Source organism: Thamnophis sirtalis, unplaced genomic scaffold (assembly GCF_051295495.1).
Source record: "Thamnophis sirtalis isolate CommonGarterSnake01/CBP01778 unplaced genomic scaffold, rThaSir2_p1.2 scaffold_12, whole genome shotgun sequence".
Taxonomy (NCBI): domain Eukaryota; kingdom Metazoa; phylum Chordata; class Lepidosauria; order Squamata; family Natricidae; genus Thamnophis; species Thamnophis sirtalis.
In genome coordinates, this window is record NW_028261392.1 from 35,746,104 (window position 1) to 35,766,562 (window position 20,459).

Consider the following 20,459-nt stretch of genomic DNA (forward strand, 5'->3'; position numbering starts at 1 on the left):
GGTGGGGTGGGTGTTCCAAGAAGCCCCCTCCCCTTTTTGGCACTCCAAGGCCTGCCGGAGCTCTGGGAGAAAGCAGCGGGAGCGGAATGCTGTCATCTATTGCCGGAAAGTCCGGCGAGGGAAGCAGGGCTTGTGGAGACTCGCTAGCAGCCAGTTTCTCTGGAGCGGAGGGGGGGGGGCGATAGAAGTGGAGTGGATCGCAGCGGCAAGAGGATCCGCTCCACTTCTATCGCCCCCCCCTCCGCTCCAGAGAAGCCGACTGCTAGCGAGTCTCCACGAGCCCCGCTTCCCTCGCCGGACTTTCCGGCAATAGATGACAGCATTCCGCTCCCACCGCTTTCTCCCAGAGCTCCGGCAGGCCTTGCGGAGTGCCAAAAAGGGGAGGGGGCTTCTTGGAACACCCCCCACCCCTCTTCGCCCTTTCCTCCTGGGGCTGCTGGCTGGGAGACGGAACCAGGGCTGCAAACACCCTCCCCACCCGTCTTCGCCTTTCGCCTCCGTGGTTCCTCCTCGCCCCCCACCTCCTCCATCCCCAAGTCTGTGTCTGCCAGGCGTCTCGCGTTTATGCCCGCCATAAACGTGAGACGCCTGGCGGACACAGTGGGGGGGACGGAGGAGGCGGAGGGGGCGAGGTGGCAGCCGGCGAAGAAAGGGGAGAGGAGGAGGAGGAAAGAAAGAGGGGAGCAGGATGGGGGGGAGAGGGCTGCCCCTCTCTTCTCAAACAAACAAGGCTCCCCTCCCTGCATCTGCTCCTTCTCTCTCTTCTCAAGCAAACTCTCTCTCAAATTGAGAGTTTGTTTGAGTGAAGTTAAGAAACACACACACACACACACACACACAGACAATAAAAACAAATGACAATTACTTAAATTACAAATAAATTGAATTCCTCCCCCCTGCCCCCTCCCTCTGACCAACATACCTTCCAGCTACGCCAAAATTCCAGATTCGGTCTAGCTAGGCTCCAGGGCCAGGCAGGCTAGGATAGTGGCTCCTAGAGCCACCACGTGCCCTCTGCAGGAAGAGGCCCGAGAATTATGGGCCTCATTTGCATAATAATTTTTTTGCTTTTAACCCTTGGTTAACCCTTAAAAGGCAAAAAAATCCTTATGCAAAGGAGGCCCCGAGTTCTCTGGCCTCCTCCTATACTTAAACACTATGTACACTTCAAATCACTGTGAGTTGAAGTCTGGTAGCAACTAGCTTGGCCTTAATTATTTTAGAAAAAAATCTTTAAAATTCCTTCCTTTTCCTGAGGAGATGGTGAGGCCCCGCCTCCCCTGCCTCTAGTGAGTGCAGTCCCTGGAAATTGGGACTAGCTCAAAATACCTTGGTAAGGTGGGGTCTGAGCAAACCACACAGTCATTAATTGATCTTAATTGCAATGCTATTAAATATTCAGAAATTGTTTATAAAAAGTAGCCCTTCCCTATACCTGTTGAACATTTTCTTTAATTCCAGCCCGTTTTCTTGTAACAAGAGCATCTCTAAATAGCTCACTCCATCATTGCAGCCAAGGACAAGGACTTCTGAGGCCTGCGTGGGAAACTACCATATGCGATTAATTCTGATTATTGCAGGCAATGTCCTTGGCACCGTCATCCTGACTCTCTGAGCCCCAGACTCTCTTTCCCAAATAAAGCAGATGGTTAACAAGAAGAGACTTGTGACTAAACTATATAGAAAAACAAAAATGTTTGTTCGGTTTTTCAGTTTTGTTTTTTTTACAATTCTTTTACAACCAGAGTCCAGGGAGTCGAAGCATAATTAATGAGTTTCCTCTTTAGGAGGAAAAACATTATATAAATAGCAGTGAGGTGCCTGGGATTAAGCCCCGCGGCGGGGAAAAAAAGGCAAACTGTAAGAGCTTAAATCCTCGCACCTTTATCCTTCGGAACGAGGCTCCGACCGCCTCTGCCAGCTGGCTCTGCCTTAGCAACCGCGCCGTCTCCACCATCAACGAAAACGGGGCGGCTGCTTTAAGCAGGACGACTCGCCGCAGCGCCCTGGAATTCGCCGCGTTTGCTCGTCACAATGGGATAGAAGCGGCCTGAGAGCCCGAACCAGGTGAGGCTACCCCCCCTCACCCTTGAGAGCCGCGCAGGGATGTTAGCAGCTTCCCTGTTGCCTTGCGCGGAGGATTCCCAGGATGGGTGGAAAGCTGGAGACCTGGCTGGCCGGGTAATGCCACCATTCGTTTCCAGTTAATGCATCTCAGGGACTGAGTTCCCCTCCTTTCATGACCAAGGAGCTTCGGGGTACGAATGTCAAGCAGCGTCTTGATATATAGATAGTAAAAAATTAATTAGAATATCTGCTTTTCTTAATTAGTTTTCATAGGGTCCACACGTTTTGATTGTGGGATCCTTTGATTTATAGGGAAAAAATGATTCGTGGGGTGGGGGGAATGCAAACATTCTGCATTGGAAGTTATGGCAATACAAGAAATGTAGCTAAGGAATTTTAGAGGTAAGAAAATAGATGGTTTTGCCCTCTCTCTCCATTGCCTTCTCACCAATCCATCCAGCATGCCACAAAGAACAAGCGTGCTAAAGGTATGACTTACAGGCACACTTTCCCTCCTGGCTGGTTTCTGACTGTAGGTAAACAAGACAATTTCTGCAAAATATACCTTTTCTCAGCCTAGTTCTACAGCTACCGGACCTTTTCTTCTAGGGGAAACTTTTTTTCACAGCAGTCTGGGTCTTTGCATCTAAATGTGAAACTTTTGCTAGGCTTTTTCCCCATGTTAATTTGCATAGACTTTCTTCGGAAAGATATTGCAATTTGGACAGGATTTTAATGTGCTGATAACAGCAGCAACAACAGCCTTCTGAGAATCTTTTCTCTCTGTCTATCCATTTATTTATAAAATTTATTGGCTGCCCAGCTTATCATAAAGTAACTCTGGGTGACTTACAGCCATTAAAATATATATCTACATTAAAACATCAATAAATTAAAACCAAAGACAAAAAACTAAGGACACATGGAGACGGCGGGGCAAAATGGGCAGGTGTGATTTGTTGTTACTTCATCAACCACCTCCACTGTGCTGTTCTGCCATTGGGGCCACAGGCCAATTGGTAGGGCCAGGTTTTTAGGCCCATATGAAAGGATAGGAGGGTTGGGGCCAACCTCACATGGGAGTGGGGGCAAGATGTTCCAGAAGGCAGGCCCAACAGCAGAGAAGGCCCACCTTCTAGACCTCAACAGCCGGAATAATTGGGCTGATGGGACCTGCAGCATGCCTCCTCTTCTGGCATAAGTGGGACAGGCCAACCCCAATGGGGTGAGACGGTCCCACAAATAACCTGGGCCCATGCCATGAAGGGCTTTAAAGATGACCACCAACACCTTGAATTGCACGGGAAGCAGACAGATAACCAAAGCAGCTTGTGGTCTTATAGGGGCCATTCTTGAGGCTCCCAAAGCTGCCCGTGCCACCACACACTGCACCAGCTGCAGCCTCCGAATGTAGCCTTAACTGTCACAGACTCAACCAGATGTATAGACGAAGTTCAGCAGCATGGTAAAAAGTAGGCGGCCCTTTTCCATTGCCCCTTTAGCTCAGCCTCCATATAGGAAGTTATGGGTTGTTTGTGAGAAGAGCTGGCTTTCAGTTTGCCCCCCCCCCCCCGCTCCCCCTGCCAGATTAGGAAAGTCTAGTAAATGCTGTTTTGTCACATCTTTTTGCCGGTCCTGTTCTAATCTCTCCAGATTGTTGGAGATGGGGGAGTTAGTTTTACTTACAGATCTCTTGCCAACAAAGAGCTCCTCAATTCTTGGCTGTTTTGCTGTCTTCACTGGAGGGAGAGACCCTGGTCTGGTGCCATGGCGTTTCTTTTTCCCATGCTTTTTTAATTCTCGGCAGCAGCAAAAGTTTTTGTTTGTATTATGTTCTATGCTGTTATCTCCACCAAAAAATGTTAATTAAATAAAAAATGATCCAATGGGAGCACTAAAAATTGATAAAATAAAATAAAACTGGGAGGCACTACTGCAAACACTCTCCAACTGCACTGGCTGCAGCTCCGCCCCCCCTCCCATTGCCCCTATTCATCACATATGAAGAAGATAGAGCAAGAATTGCACCCAGGACTACTTCAAGACATCTTAATATCTGAGCCAGAAATTGATATTCCAGAAAATAAAAATAAAAGGAAAAACCTGAAATGGAAGCAAATCTGAAAGAAGCTCCAAAGGATAAACAAGTTTAATAGTTTATGTTTATAACTTTGCTTCACAACAGAAAAATTGAGCAAAACTAAGAAAAAAATTTACAGAAGCATTTTTAAAAATAAAATTATCTAAAATCAATTAGAATACGCAAAATTACTCTTTAAAAGATCATTCGGAATTTCCATATTTTTCACATGAATATGAAAGTATGCATTAGGTGGTACCATTAAAAGTTAAAATGATCAAAATAAAGGACCACAGTGAACTTTTGAAACAAAAATCTAAAGGACAGCTTTCTTAAACAAAGGATTGTCCTTTATAATGAAAAATACATGGCCACTATACTTCTATACATGAAGGGAAGTACACACAAACATTGTATTCTTTGTTATAGTTCAATATCAGGGGCTTTTAGTCTGTTAAATGTAACAAAGGATTGATCCTGGTTCAAACTTCCTGTTCAAATTCATTCAGAATCTTTTTGCAAGAGAGAAAAAAGAAAGTTCCAATGTTTCTCTCACTTTTTGCCATTTGTACAATGCATTGCTTTAGTGTGGAGACCAGGGAATGTGATGTGCTAAACAACTTCTATCTTCGTTTCTGTTTATTCTCAAATAAGTTTTCCATGTTTAGATTTGTGCTTGCCCGCAAGAATTATAGGTAGTTCTCAAGTTACGACCACAAATGAGCCCAACATTTCTGTTGCGAAGTGAGACAATTGTTAAGTGAATTTTACCCCATTTCATGACCTTTCTAGTCACAGTTGCTAAGTGAATCACTGTGGTTGTTAAGTTAGTAGCACAGTTAAGTGAATCTTGCTTCCCCATTGACTTTGCTTGTCAGAAAGTCTCATTTTCTGTGCCATTGTAACTTTGAACGGTCACTAAATGAACTATTGTAAATCGAGGACTACCTGTAGTCATAAATTCTATGTTTTAAGCATACTGATTTTGAAATATTGCATTAAACCATGATTTGTTTAACAGGTGTGGGGAAAAGTATCCATCTGGTTCAGTGGTGGGTTACAACCGGTATGCCCCAGTACGGGCGTACTGGTGCCTGCCAGGAGCACCAGGTACCGTTCTGGTCCGGTGCTCTGAAGGGCCACCTGCCCGCCCATGCTGCTTACTGATATTTGAGATTTTTTGGGCTTCCATGCATGGTGTGTATGGCACCTGTGCGACACTTCGCCGAGCAGCTGGAGCATCGCGGAGGTGTTGCGGAGCATCACAGGTGGTAAGTACATATGCGCATGCTGTGTGTGCGCATGTGATGTGTGCGTTCATGTAGTGAACGCCCGGTGCCATTGCACTGTACTGGTTGCACTGGGATCTGGAACCCGCCACTGATCTGGTTCAGTTCCAAGCCAAGAGAAAGACACTGGAAACATGGAGTCTGATTGGAAAGAGGGTTTAATGATGAACAGAACCACCAAGCACATGGTTCTGGTGCAGATGACTAAATGGAGTTGAGAGTGAAAGGTTTTTATACCTTCTTTAAGCTTTGCACTTGAGCTTCCTGTTCCTGTGCAAGAACATGTGTTCTATTGGCTGTTGTAGGGCTTATATAGGGGTTATAGCTATAGGTTGAGCTCCCAGGTTTGGGTGAAATTTGCTGAGGGTGATACAGTGAAGGGGCTTGTGCTCTGAAAGAGTGTTGGGTAATTCCTATTTTGGCTTAATGGCATTTGCCTTTTTTGGCTTTTGGATGAGTATTTGCTTATGAATAGAGGTATCTAGATACTTGTCTTCTTTCAATAAAATATCGCTTAAGTGCTGACATCTGCTGTGGGCTATTAAGAAAGGTGGGGGTTGCTTTCTGCCTCTAAAAACATGTTTCTCCACTTCTCATTTAGGGAAGTATAATATTTTGCCTTTTTAAATACTCCTCAAAGTTTTCATTCTTCTAGGAGGGGGGCTTCCCACACAGGTTTCATGGATTAACCACAATTGGCTAGATTCCCAGAAAATTATTAAATGCAATATATTTTAACTTATAATCACATGATTATGGCTGCATGTAAGACCAATGGAAAACTCAGTTCCTCAGAATCCTGTAATATTCTAAATTATACTGAGGTCATCCATAGATAAGGAGACTCTCAACTGCAGACAGTCATGCTCTGCCCAATATTTACATGGCATGACAATAAAGGTTATCCTTATCGATATACAGCCAAATCTGTTTTAATTCATTGCTTAAATCTGTTTCGTAATACAAGTTTTCCTCAATCTATGACCATTTGTTTAATTACTTTCAAAGTTATGATGGCGCTAAAATGATTTATAACTGATCCTTTACTTGTGCTAATTGTTGTTTGTCCAGCATCAACTCAACATGTTGAATGACTCTAGTCAATTATGATTAGTTCTGTCTGTTCACGTACAACAATAGCTTAGCTAGCATTGACTACTGATAAGAGATTAATTCTTGGGCTAGTGCACGGCAGACTAGCAACTCAACCCCACATTGTGGCAGTGACTTGTTAACACAACTCTTCTGGGGATTTTGCCAGAAGCAAATTATTTGGTACTACAGCCTAAGAGTAAATGTTTGCACATGCTCTTTATTGTACACATATATCAATGTATTGACTAGTCAATCCATCAACAGCTATATTTTAAAAGGTTGTCTAGGTGACTGTTGGTGCTAGTGTTGACTATTGCGCTGTTGTGATTTGGGTCTCTGACAGAAGCCATATAATTGAAAAAGTAGAATTGAAATAAAAAGGTTGACAGGCAGAGTGATTTAGGAATTAAAAATAGGAAGTAGAAAGCCAACAAGAGTTTCTGAATTCCAATCAAAATTAATGTTCCCATTTAGGCTATTAAAATGCTGAATTTAGATATGGCATTGGAAACAAATTTCTAGGTTTGGAACGATCTGGGATACATTTCTTCTCACCCGCCTTTTAAAAACAGTATTACTTTATATCTGTCTGTGGTAGGCATTGGGTTTCTGGTGAAGCCATAATCCATGGCTGAAGTCTGCCGTCTCTGATATGGAGCAGATAAGAACAAAAGAGCAAGTAGTAGAGGGTAATCATTTCTTCTGACTAAGGCATCCTAATCCATGCCTGCAGACCTACCTTCTGATTTTCTGTGGTTGGATTTTCAAAACATACAGTAGTCCTAAAATGTGGTTTACTAATTAATGTTATGAAAATTCAGGGCCTTGGATTTAGTAAACTATAGCTCAGTCAACCACGACAATTAAATGATTAGGAAATGGTTTAGTTTACAAGAAGTTGGAATTTTGTTTGAATACAGTTGTCTGAATGTTGAATCTGAAAGAATTCTGGACTGGGTGCTGTGTGTGTGTGTGTGTGTGTGTGTGTGTGTGTATACTGTATATATCCATATCGGGTCAGCAACCCATAGCTCTGAAACCGCATGTGGTTCTTTGAGTGTTTAAGGTTGCTGACCCCTGATCTATATCTATATCCTTAGTATTTTACACATTTCAAAATCTAATAAGATTGTAAAAATCTTTTAGGAAATAATATCAACAAGATGCACTAAATCATACACACACACACACACACACACACACACACACATGCTGACCTTGTTGTATTCGGGTCTTTTCCCATGTAAGATTGAGATTGTCTTGGCAATGTTTCGGTGAGGTCTCACTCAACATCTTCAGGCTGGGTTTGGGGCTTAAAGCGTGGTTGGAAATGCCATCTTGGTGTGTGTGTGTGGGGAGTGCGGGCTTTGTTTCAGTAAGTGGAATGATTGGTTGTGTGGTTGTATTATGATTGGTAGATTGGTGCTGATTGGTGCTGGCTGTGTGTCTGTTGTTTCATGTTGTAATGGCCTGGGTGGTGGGTGGGGCTTGTTTGTTGACTAGGGCTGGTTTCCAAATGTCTGGAAAGACCAGCATACCTACACCTGTGAAAATCTATGAATATATATATTTCTGTGTGTGTGCGTGTGTGTTGACTAGGGCTGGTTTCCAGATGTCTGGTAGGTGGGAGGTACCTCCCACCTACCAGACATCTGGAAACCAGCCCAAGTCAACAAACGAGCCCCACCCACCACCCAGGCTGTTACAACACGAAACAACAATGGATACACAGCCAGCACCAATCAGCACCAATCTACCAATCATGATACAACCACACAACCAATCATTCCACTTACTGAAACAAAGCCAGCACTCCACACACACCCACCAAGATTTATAGAAAGACGGCAGCTCCGATCACACTTTAAGCCCAAAACATAGCCTGAAGATGGCGAGTGACACCTCGCTGAAACGTTGCCAAGACAATTTCAATCTTACATGGGAAAAGACCCAAATACAACATATATATATATATACCTAATTGGGGCATACCAGGGGTTGTGACCCAGTAAGGGTATGGCTAGCTGATGAGAGCTAAATAGCTTGAAATAGATCTATACTAGTCTCCCTTTATTTATTTATCAGCACAAATACTACACAAATGTAACAAAGGCAATAGTAAAATATTGGGCTTTCTGTCTGGATCGTCTCTTGTGACGAGCCGATGGACAGAGAATGGAAGCAGTTAGCTTCCTCCCATAATTGGGGCATACTAGGGGTTGTGACTTTAAATATATACCTTTCTCCCTGGCGCAGCTGATAACGGATCAGAGCCTGTGGCTTAGTGGTTAACACATCTGCCTAATATAGAGCTAAATAGCTTGAAATAGATCTATACTAGTCTCCCTTTATTTATTTATCAGCACAAATACTATATATATATATATATATATGTGTGTGTGTGTGTGTGTGTGTGTGTGTGTGTGTGTGTGTATAATATATATAAATTTTATATATGTATGTATATATGTGTATGTATGTGTGTGTGTGTATGTATGTCAGGGACGTGCAGTCACTAGAGGCAAGGGAGGCGGAGCCTCACCAGTCTCCTCAGGAAAAAGAAAGAAATTTAAATATATTTTTTAAAATAATTAAAGCCAAGATAGTTGCTACCAGATTCCAGGTCACAGTGGCTTGGTGTCTGCTTAGTGTTAACCAAAGCAGGAGGCGAGAGAACTCAGGGCCTCTTTTCCATAAGGAATTTTTCGCCTTCTAAAAGTTAAGAAAGAGTTAAAAGGCAAAGAAGTTCAGATGGAAAAGAGGCTCCGCCGCTGGAAGTCTCGGATTGCCTCTGTGGGAAGGCTGAGTGAGAAGCGGAGCGAAGCTTCTCTGCGGCCTTCCGGCGCTGCGCAGAGGCTCTGCGCAGCGCCAGGAGGCCACGGAGAAGCTTCGCTCCGCTTCTCACTCAGCTTTCCCCCAGAGGCAATCCGAGACTTCCAGCGGCAGAGTTTGGAGAAGCAGGCCGGGTCAGCGGGTGGGCGGCGGGGCACTTTGCATTGTGGGAGCCACCAAGCGCCTTTGCTGCAGACCCGGGCGCTTGGCGGCTCCCGCGATACAAAATCCCCCCCGCCTCGGCCGCAAATTCCCCCCCACCGCCGAGGCTTCGCAAAAGGATGCCCAGCTGAGCCTCACCAGGCATAAACCTCAGCGCACGTCACTGATATATATATAGTCTCCCTTTATTTATTTATCAGCATAAATATAACATATATATATATATATATATATATATATATATATATATATATATGTGTGTGTGTGTGTGTGTGTGTGTGTGTGTGTGTGTGTGTGTGTGTGTATGTATGTATGTATGTATGTATATATATATGTATATGTATATATATATATTTCAACTTGTTGATATCGTTTCCTAAACATTTTTTTTACAACCTTATTAGATTTCAAAAAAGTGTAAAATACAAAAGATTAAAAGGGAAAAAAGGGAGGGAAGCAGAGTAAAAGCAAAATTAGGGAGTGTGGAAAAAGGGAAAAGTCGCTATAAACTGTTAAAGGAAAACAATATTTGTGCAGCTAATAAATGGGTGTAAAGAATAAAGCAGATGACCTTGACAGAAATATGTGAACTCTGTTATCAAAGCAATAACATCAAAGGAAAAACATATCTCACATTCACAACAACAGAAAATATGTAGAAGAGGCTCAGGCCAACTCCCTAATTCAGATGAGTATAAGAAGGAGAAAGATATACCCACAAACAAACTGCCAATATTTTGTTGTTACAAACAAACTTAGTGAAAGTATTTTTAGCCTTTCTGTAAAATTGACGGGCGAAGGCAATCAGGAATCCAGATTCACTTAACGACTGTGGCACGTTACTATTTTAACAAGTGCAGTGATTCACTTAACTGTGGCAAGAAAGGGGTAAAACTCACTTAACAAACTCAAAGGGGTAAAACTCACTTAACAAATGTCTCACTTAGCAACAAATTTGCGGCTCAGTTGTGGTCATAAATAGAAGTCTACCTCTATTAACTTATATTAACTATTCGTTACTTCATTAGGGCAGAATGTGTACTTGGCATGCAAAAGGCACACAACTAACTTTCTGCATGCAAATTTGCACCTGAGATACTTAAAATCACTGCCATCTACAGTGAAGTAACTTAGTCATCAATCGGAGCTAACATCTCAAATTGTATATGTTATGTATTAAGTATTTTTAAAGTGTCTCCCTAAACATTTACTGCCTCTGTGGGTAGTATGATATTTTATTATTATTTTTATACCTTTCAAATCTACAAACTATATAAGGGATTACTTATTACGATTGATTTGATCGTTCCTTTTCAAGCATATATATAGCTAGATAAGCCTTTCCTAATTTAGTGCTTTTCAAATATAATGGATTTCAATTCCTAACATTCTCAAACAGGAAATACTGATTAAGATATTTATGCTATATGTAGGAGATAACCATTTGCTGCATTTGGTAGGGTGGGCATGTGTCTAGTCCAGAGGTCTTCAAATTTGGCAACTTTAAGACTTGCGGGACTTCAACTCCCAGAATTCTTCAGCCAGCTGTGCTGTGCCGGCTGGAGAATTCTGCGAGTTGAAGTCCCCAAGTCTTAAAGTTGCCAAGTTTCGGGACCCCTGGTCTAGTCCTTTCTTTTGAAGATTATCAGCTGATGGGAACTAGGAAATGAGCCTTTTCTGTGGCAGTCCCTGCCCTACAGAAAATATTTTCCCTGAACTTCTACAGATCTCTACCCTCCCAACCTTCCATAAGCCCTGACCCCCCCCCCACCCCAAGCACTGGGATAAGATGAAGTGACTACACGTTGGAAGCTTGACCTGGTGACTTAATAGTTTTAATATGGTTTTTTTGACATTTTAATTTTTGATTGGAAACTGCCCAGAGATTGTAATAAGAAAGAAGGTAAAATAATAATAAATAATTAAAATAAAATAATAATTAAATTAAAATTAAATTAAGTTGATGAAAGTTGACTTTCCAGAATTGTGAGCCCATGATAGGATAATCCTTATTTTATTTTATTTTATTTGTTATTTTTTTATTTTTTTAAACAGACGTATACAAAAAAGACATAAACCATAAAACCATCTTTCATTATATACAATGTGTTGATTGGTTACAAGGTTTTTGTGCATCCTTTCCATAGTCATTGCAATTTATATAAAGTCACGTGTTATTCCTTTATTTTCAACGAGCTATACTTAATATTGGGATCATTTATATTATAACAATTCATTGCATCATCTTCAATCTATCCAATAATAATATATATTTATATTATATTCAATGTCATTCTATTATTCTTGAATTGATAACATTCTCTAGTATCTTTCATTTCCATGTTTTTTTTATCTAACCATTGATAAAATAAATCCCGTGTCTTATAAAATTGTTTATTTTCTTGTTCTCTAATTTCAAATGTGAATTTACTCATTTCAGCACATTCCATTATAAGGATAATCCTTATTTTAGAAAACTGGCCTAAGATGTGGACTTTAAATTTAAGCAATTCAATATTGGTGCTATAGGCAGCCGAAACCATTTAACCTTCACAAGAAATGGACCTAAATCTACCTCCTTAAAATAAGGCCAAAAAGGCAGGCAATGTGATTAGCACAGAACAGAATTCAAGTGTTTACTTTCTACTTAAACAATCTTGTGGCATTTTAAAGACTATTAAAAATTCATTACAGCATAAGCTTTGATGGTCTGCAAAAGCAGATTATAATTTGTGAAAGATGAGGGCATCATAAATTTGTTAGATTTGAGGGAATCTTTCCATTTAATGTTGAAAAAGTCTCTCAACTTATTGTTATAGAAATAATTAAATATATAAATATTTTTTATATTTAAGTTTAAGTTTGCTGAGGCAGCCTTGAATGAATATAACCAATATAATTTATATTTGTTTTTATTGCTGATTTAAGAGGAATGGAAGCACAAACAAACGGTGTCCTTGGGATGACTGGCAACATGAGTAATCAGCCTGCTTGGAGTAAACGTGAGTATCTATTAAATGCTTACTTCTGAAATTCCTACTAGACATGTCTAGTATCTCTTGACAAGCTACAAAACAGCATTATATTGTCTTATGGCAATGGTGTAGCAAAGAATTTTTTTTTCAGGATGCATGTTTGGATATCCATGTAAATAAGTAATATTAATAACAGTACAGTAGGACTATTTCTCTTCCTACTATTGCTGGATTATATCCTTGGCAGAATTACTCATTCCATTCACTCTAACAGGAGGACCAAAGAATTATCTTTGGCAGCCCTTCAGGGATAATAAAGATTAAGCTTCTCACTAGTTCTTCCATCCTCCCTGCTCTGATAAGCGGGCCACTTGCAGGAATTCCCAGTTGATCTTGCTTTTTCTTTTTCTCTTTTTTTCTTTTTCTTTTCCTTCTCCTTTTTCTTTCTCTGATAGAGTGCCTTGGCCTCTGAAGACTCAGGGAGCCCTTTGCTATTTCTCAACATTGGAAGAACTTTTAGTTGTTTAGGAGCATTGTTCTGAAGGCTTGGCTTTTTGAACAAATGGCTTTACCAGAAGGAAAGCAACCAGTCATGCGGTCTACTCACCCCAAGGACTATCCTCAATGACTAGTTAGTTGATTTGTGGCAGACATTTCTTATTCTGCTTTGCTAAAGTTGGTGAGATTTTCCTTAGTTTATCTCAGGAGGTAAGGGACCAAGAGCTCAGAACAATACAGAAGGAAACTGTATTTTCCTCCTCCTTCTTAATCAAGGCAATCATTCTCCATCTGGATTTTTACCATAGGTAAGAGATGTAGTGCTTGTCAAGCCCTCCCTAAGATCACTTGCCTACATAGTATCCCAGAAAGGTCCTCCCTCTAAAGAACCTAGAGATATCAGTAGAAGTCTTCCTTGGAATTTGTACTCTTTTACCTGTGAAGGTCTAAATGTAAAAGGAGCACCAACACTTGCAGTCCGTTGAAATAGAGGATAACGTTATTTGTTCTTGCACTGTTTTTGCAGGTTGACTGCAGGTTCAAATTTGCGTGAAAATTTCAGCACTTTGCAATACTTATGTTGGAGAAATGAAGCAATCATAGTGATTGGATGTTCTAGGACCATGATGGTGAACCTATGGCATGCATGCCACATGTGGCATGCAGAGGCTTGTCTGTGGGCACGCCAGCTGTCACCCCAGCTCAGTTTCACCTGCGCATGCACACAGACCTGCTGATTTTCAGGTCTCTGCCATGCAAGCACGGGGGCAGGTGGGATACACATGGGGGGAGATGTGCTCACATGCACAGGGTGGCGAGTTGCACATGGGGGAGTCACATGAGCAGATGTGGGGTTCGTGTGCGCATGCGAGGGGGAAAGGGTGTATACAAGGATAGTGCATGCATGTGGGAGGGAAGTGCACATGTAAGGGGGGGTCACATGCACATGCACAGAGGGTTGCGGAGGGGGCACGCATTGCATTTTGGGGGCGCGCGTGCACGTTTTTGGCACTGTGGTCAAAAAGATTAGCCATCACTGTTCTCGGATCTATAGTGTGTTACAGGAATATTATTATTTTTAGTAGTGAGCAATTTATTTATTGGTAGCTTTTAAAAAAGGAAAGACAATCAGGAAGAAAGGGGACATCTAAATAATTTTGCTTTAATAAGTGTATTTCCCTTTACAGAGGTTGCTGTTAATGGAAAGACTAAAAAGGAGCACAAAACATCTCAGTCACTTGTTGCTTTTAAGAATGCCCTGGAAGCAAAAGAAAGGACAAACGATGTCCAGTTGGACTTGGATGCACAAACTCTCATTTCCTCTGCTAAATGGCTTCAACTTTATGGACTCAAGAAGAACAAGATGACTTTTTCTCAGATTTTTTCCCAAATTGGATTCCAGCACAAAGAAGGTATTCCTAAAATCTAACCGTGCAAAGAGATCTCTATTGTGTTTTAATCTGTTGCTTCTTTTGTTGTTTGGATGTCCCTTTTGTTAATAAACAGTCACATGTGTGTATGAGTTTGTAGCCTTGTCTTAGTAGGAGTTACTACTTCATGAACACGCGAGAGACAGCAATGAAGAAAGAATGCACACAATGAAAGTTATACATGAACAACACTTTCTGTTGCAGACTATGTCTCCGTCTTGGGGAAAATTGTGGCTTCACGATATGCAGATGGTCTGTATCACCAATATAGGGCTGTATCTGATGGCAAGCTCTATAATGTAAGTGTGATATATTTATATTTTATTGGAGTAACTAATTTCTTTCTTTTTTGAAGGAGAATGTGCAGCGGATAAAATGGCCTTGTGTCTAGCATGTTTGCTGCTTGTACACATCTGAGGAATCTTTAAATAATGGAGTTGGAAAAGGCCTCTCTTAAAGCAGGGAGTCAATTCTAAGGCATCGGAGTAAGGTGCAGCTTTCCAAATTTTCCCCAAAATTCTTGGTTCCCTCCAAAAGCTGTCCAGTTTTTGAATAAGAGATGTCAGATGTTTATTTATCAAACATATTTCTATGCTAGCACAGTTCAGATAAATCTTATCTGTACTGTGTTGATGATACTATCTTGATAGCCAAAAGTGCAAAAGATCTGCAAGCTCTAATAATAAAAGTTCAGGACTAAAGTGAAAAAAAATGGAGCTAAAATTATAAGGAAGATGACACTAATGACACGGGTTCAACAACCAGCCTTAGCATTGATAATGAAGATATCAAAGTGATGAATAGCTTCTGCTTTTTAGGATCAACCAGCAGTAGCAAAGAGACAAGCAGTCAAGAAATACACTACAGACCAGCAATTGGTAAAGCAGCCATGAAGGCCTTAGAATAGATATTCAAATGGCTTGACTTACAAAGATCAGAATTGTGCAAGCCATGGTATTTCTTGTGACACTCTATGGAACTGAAAGTTGCACTTTGATGAAGCCGGCTAGGAAGAATACTGACACCTCTACATTTTGGTGTGGAAGATTTTGAGAATACTACAAACAGCCAAGAAAACAAACCAGTGGATCACTGAACAAATCAACTCAGAGATCTCCCTTGAAGCACACATGAGCAGTCTTAAATTATCTTGCATCTGACATATTATGTGAAGACCTAACTGTTTGGACAAGGCTGTAATTCTGGGAAAGGTGGGAGGAAAGATAAAGAAAGGCTGACCAGCAGCAATGTGGATGGACTCAGTTATAATGGTGATGAGTACACTGTGAGAAGACCGGGAAGATGAAATTAGGAACAGATCACCATAGAGAAAATCTATTTAGAGGATTGCTAGGAACCAAAATGATGGTTGCAATCAATCAATCAATCAATGTATCAAATATAAATAAATAATAAAAATGCTTCAGAAATACTAAGAAAATAAAAATAAGGCTATATCGGATCAAATTGGGGAAAGTTCTCCAAAATAGTTTGGCCTTAGCCTCCCCTTGCCCCCAAATTCCTGAAACTGGGATTGGTAACATTTTCTTCCTGTTAGATTTAATTTGGTTGGGCTGGAACTGGACCATGAAGGTGATCCTGAAAGCATCTGGATGTCAAATACTTTGTAAGTCAAAAGCAGCATTTTTAATAGGACCTGGAGACCAATTCGAAGCTAATGCAGGATTCACAAAAGTGATGTTATATGTTCCCAGTGCCAAGAGCCCAAAAGTATTCCATATATTATTTATTGACAGTCCCATGTACAAATACATTACATTAATCTAGATCGGTGGTGCTAAGGGCATGAATTGCCAATTCCTCTTTGGCAACATCCTGGCCAACATTAGTTAGGGTTAGTGTACAATTGTGTACAATTATTCAGCAGATAATAGTGTTCCAGTACTCTTTTCTAAATGAGCTGTTCTCCTTTCAATTAAATAAATTCAAGAGATGACTGGGCTTGAAAAAAATGTCTTCAGCAAACACAGAATACATTAAGTCCATATTGAACTGTTGGGCGGGAAGTAAAATTGTAAGTAAGGAAGGAAGGGAGGGAGGGAGGGAGAAAGGAAGGAAGGAAAGAAAGAAAGAAAAAGAAAGAAAAAGGAAGGAAGGAAGGTTTCTACATTTATCAGGGTTTTTTTGGTTACTATCTTGAAATGTAGTATTCTCTTTTTATTTAAATACAGCTGACAGCCAAAAAGAGCCGCCTTCTTAATTTTGCAAATTGTCTAACTGGAATGATTGAACTGTACAAAAAAAGAATGGACTGGTTAACTTCTGAAAGTCGTCAGATTTTTGGAGTCATACAGGAACAGAATATCACCATAGTTCTGGATTTTGGAACTGCTTCTTTAAGTGAGTTCAATCTCTGCCGAGAAGCACTTTCTATGGTCTTAAAGCAGCAAGTGACCCAAATTGAGAAATTTAACTTAATCCGGTAAGTTATCTATATTTTATTACTGAGTTATGCTATTTTTTTTTTTTACCATTGCACTTCAAATGGCAACAAGCTATTTGGAAAGACATATGAAGTATAAATAACTAAGGAGAAGTATTGACATTTTTGCATGTCTTTTAAATTATTTGTGAGATGAGAAGAATTTCTTGTCTGTTAGGTGTAACAGAGGTGAGCTTTACTTGTGATAAGAAAGTGGTCGAGAAAACAAGTTGGAGTGTGTGACAGCCCCCCAAAGTTAGCCTCCTTCATTTTTACAGTGCTTTCTCAAAGACAGGTGTCAGAGCATGTGAATGAGCAGAACTTCGTCATTAATGTGCAACTCTGAGCTACTTGTGATATGTCCTGGACATTTGTCACCCCGATCATATATCTGTCTAGACATCAGAGAATATCCCTCTGCCTTCTGGTCTTAGGAATTCCTAGGCTTGTAAGAGGATAACGTAGCATTTCCTCCAAATATTTTAGTTACTTCCTTTGCAGGGTGGCTCAGGATCCTGTGAGGTGGCAAGAGAAATCTGTTTTTGTTACAAAGGACTCTATAGAAGATGCCATTGAGTGGCTCTGGAGGCTGGAAAACCTACCAGCTGTTTGTCACACTGGAGCTACAGAAGCAATCTTGGAGGCACTGTTTGCTCATACGGTAATCTATTTCCAGAAGTGTTCAGTTAGGACTAAGGATACCCCACTGAGATTTAACTGACAGTACTGCGGGAATGGATTATGAAGGGCCCAAGTACTAATAAAAGAACATGGGGTTTATTTAGAAGGAATTTCTTTCAAGTTGTTCTGCAGGCTGAAGTTTACCAATAACAGATGTACATGACAGTGTCCTGTTCTGAAGGCAGAAGTTTTCTTTCTAATTCCCCTTGGAAAGAGGGGCAGAGAAATATTTCCATGACACCAAAGAGCTTTGAAATATATAACCTTGGTTGGAATGATCCATTTTGGTATATTAGGTGGAAATATACATGAACATTTTCCTGTGCATGCAGCCTTTCATGGAAACATCATTTTTTCCAGAAAGTCTAATTAAATATAGGGTGATACTCAGAAGCTGGTGAAATCACCTAAATGTTCCATATTTAATTAGGTTCTCTTTAGGTTGTTTTAGGAATTGTGGGGAGAACAGATCACATTTTAGAATTTAGATCATATTTATGCCGAAATATTGAAAGTGCAATAGGGTTCACAAACTTTTTTGTTTCCTCTTTTAGCTTGCCAAATGGAGGCACAATAGTTGTCTTCTTCTTCTTTTTTTTTAAAGCCACACTGTACTGGCTTGTTCAGAAACAATTAGAAATTTCCTGACTAATTGTTCATAATGTACAGAGAAGTGTGAGTAGGCCACACAGTATATCCATTCAAAATATTGAATGTTGATCATGCCTTAGTAAATGAAGATATGATCATTTGAAGGTAGTCATGTACATCTGAAGCAGACATCTCTGAACTGGTAAAACAGAAATCTTTTATAATGTATATCCTAGTAAACTGTAGCAGCCCTCTTTCCTGTTAAGCATAGAGGCTACAGATTCAGCACTGGTAGGTGTTCTGACCCCCCCTCGTCCCATACCAACACACATTCCGAACCAAAGATAAGTTACGGCATTTAATTAACAGACAGGCAGGTCCTTGGCAGCAAACCGGCACAGACGAGCTTGGGGAGCAATCCAGCACAGATAAGCCATGGCAGCAATCCAGCCTTGCCAAGCTCACAATAATGTTCTCCAACATTCGTTCCTGCGTTGACTTCTGCAAAAGGGGCATGTGCACAAGCATTCCTTTTATAGTGCCTGGCATCTAGAAACAACTCCCTTGGCTCCTCCCCACTGCTGACGTCTGGATCACACTCCCTTGTCTCCACCCCACTGGTCCAAGGCTCAGGCGCCTCCTGGTGGCCAACCAGCCTCTTTGCGCCCTGCTCGGAGTCGGAACCCTGTCCAGGGTCCTCCACATCCTCCAAAGCCGACTCATAGGGTCCCTCGCTTTCAGAGTCTGGTGGCAGCTCCAATGGCTCCTGCTGGGCCACAACAGTAGGGTTAATGAATTTTAATTCATTGAACACTGGCATCATTCCTAAGCATAATGAAGCCAAAATCAGAAAGCATGCATTGTAATGTCATGATGCAAGTATATGTTTGAGTCATAACATTGCATACAAGTACGCAAGGGCTGGTTTTGCATCACAGCATTGTGACACATGTTTTCTTACTTACCCTACTTTGCCCTTCCGTGGATGTGTAGATCATAAATTGCTGACACAAAAAAATCAGGACTTACATTAAAGCTGAGGATCACACAAAACTGTATTACAGACAGAGAGATGTATTTGTGGAGACTATTTCCAACCTCAAAAAGGAAATAGCTTTCTGTACTTCTGCTACAAAAATATAAACACAGCAAGTCCAGATATTGTAAGTCATTCTGGTAACCCAGAATAAGGGAGAAATTTAAACAGTTCCCCTTTCTATAAAATGGAAGTTTTCTTTATTTATTAAATTCATCAGGTCATCCAACTTCATTGTGACCTTGATGACACGCAATATGAAAACAATTAAAAACAAACAAACCACAAAACAGACATCTGGGGGAAAAACATACTTTAAAAAGAGCCATATAATATGATTCCTCTGATATAGGCAGTGGACTCCACATCAATGAAAATGGTTTCTGAGATAGAACATGGATAAATTATCGCTATGTCTAAAGCTTAGATCCCAGCCACTCTTGCAAAACGTGTTGTTATGAATGTGCAACTTTATAGGCATAGCATTCAATTCCTGCATTGTCTGTGGTGATAGAATTTGTCACCAAACTCTTCTAGAGAGCACCAAATTGAGGAAATTGATAAAAAGACAATCCATTTTATGGAATAAGAAATAACTATTTTTATTTTTATTTGTTTTAACAAAAACTACTACTTTTATTTAAAAACAGATGATAAAACATCAGTAGTGGTGCTTTGTAAAGTGACTAAAGTCACCTTCTGAAGTTGCCGCTTGAACAGTGAAACAGATGCAGGCCCCCAAAACCCAGAAAAACCACTTCAAGATCCTTTGCAGACCTCCATAGATGCCCATAAACACTTTCACTAGGACTTCCGCTGAGGGCTTGGAAAACTGTCTGCCTTGATGCTTCAAACAGTGGCTTCAAGGGAAATATTTCAGTTGCTTGGTTAAATTTATCTTCAAATGATTTGTGCAGTTCTTGTGTGTAATATAGATGTCGTGCAGGTATCGGAGGCTCTTAATTTGTGCAATTGAATCTAGCCACTCCTAGGTTAATCCTAATTCTTTCAGGTGATCAAATTTTCAAACTGTTCACATCAGAGGTAACATGGCCATAGAATAAGTCATTCTTCATCCTTTCATTAAAGGATGAAACTTTGTCCTTGTAAAACTGATCTTAGCTATCAAAAAAGCCTGTTTCTTCCTGAGAATAGGTGTCCTGGGAATGTATAGTTTCAGGACACAATTCACTAGTTATCTGAATTCAGAATACTGGAACCCATTTTTAAAATTTTTATTACATAGTTTTAACATGTAGTAATTCAGTCCAGTGAGCCCT

General features: G+C 40.7%; 1 protein-coding gene across 2 annotated transcripts in view; it reads left to right on the plus strand.

Annotated features, from left to right (window-relative positions):
- The first annotated feature begins 1,943 nt into the window (after positions 1-1,943).
- VWA3B (von Willebrand factor A domain containing 3B) overlaps positions 1,944-20,459 on the plus strand; it is a 98,930-nt gene continuing 80,414 nt past the window's right edge. Inside the window, exons 1-6 of one of the 2 annotated variants that reach the window (XM_087726636.1) lie at positions 1,944-2,067; positions 12,454-12,527; positions 14,186-14,410; positions 14,633-14,727; positions 16,621-16,871; positions 17,373-17,532. In XM_087726636.1, the coding sequence (XP_087582762.1) occupies positions 12,458-12,527; positions 14,186-14,410; positions 14,633-14,727; positions 16,621-16,871; positions 17,373-17,532 (801 nt within the window). In that variant the 5' untranslated portion in view covers positions 1,944-2,067; positions 12,454-12,457. The remainder of the gene's footprint in view (positions 2,068-12,453; positions 12,528-14,185; positions 14,411-14,632; positions 14,728-16,620; positions 16,872-17,372; positions 17,533-20,459) is intronic. The other variant, XM_087726637.1, reaches the window with a different exon arrangement.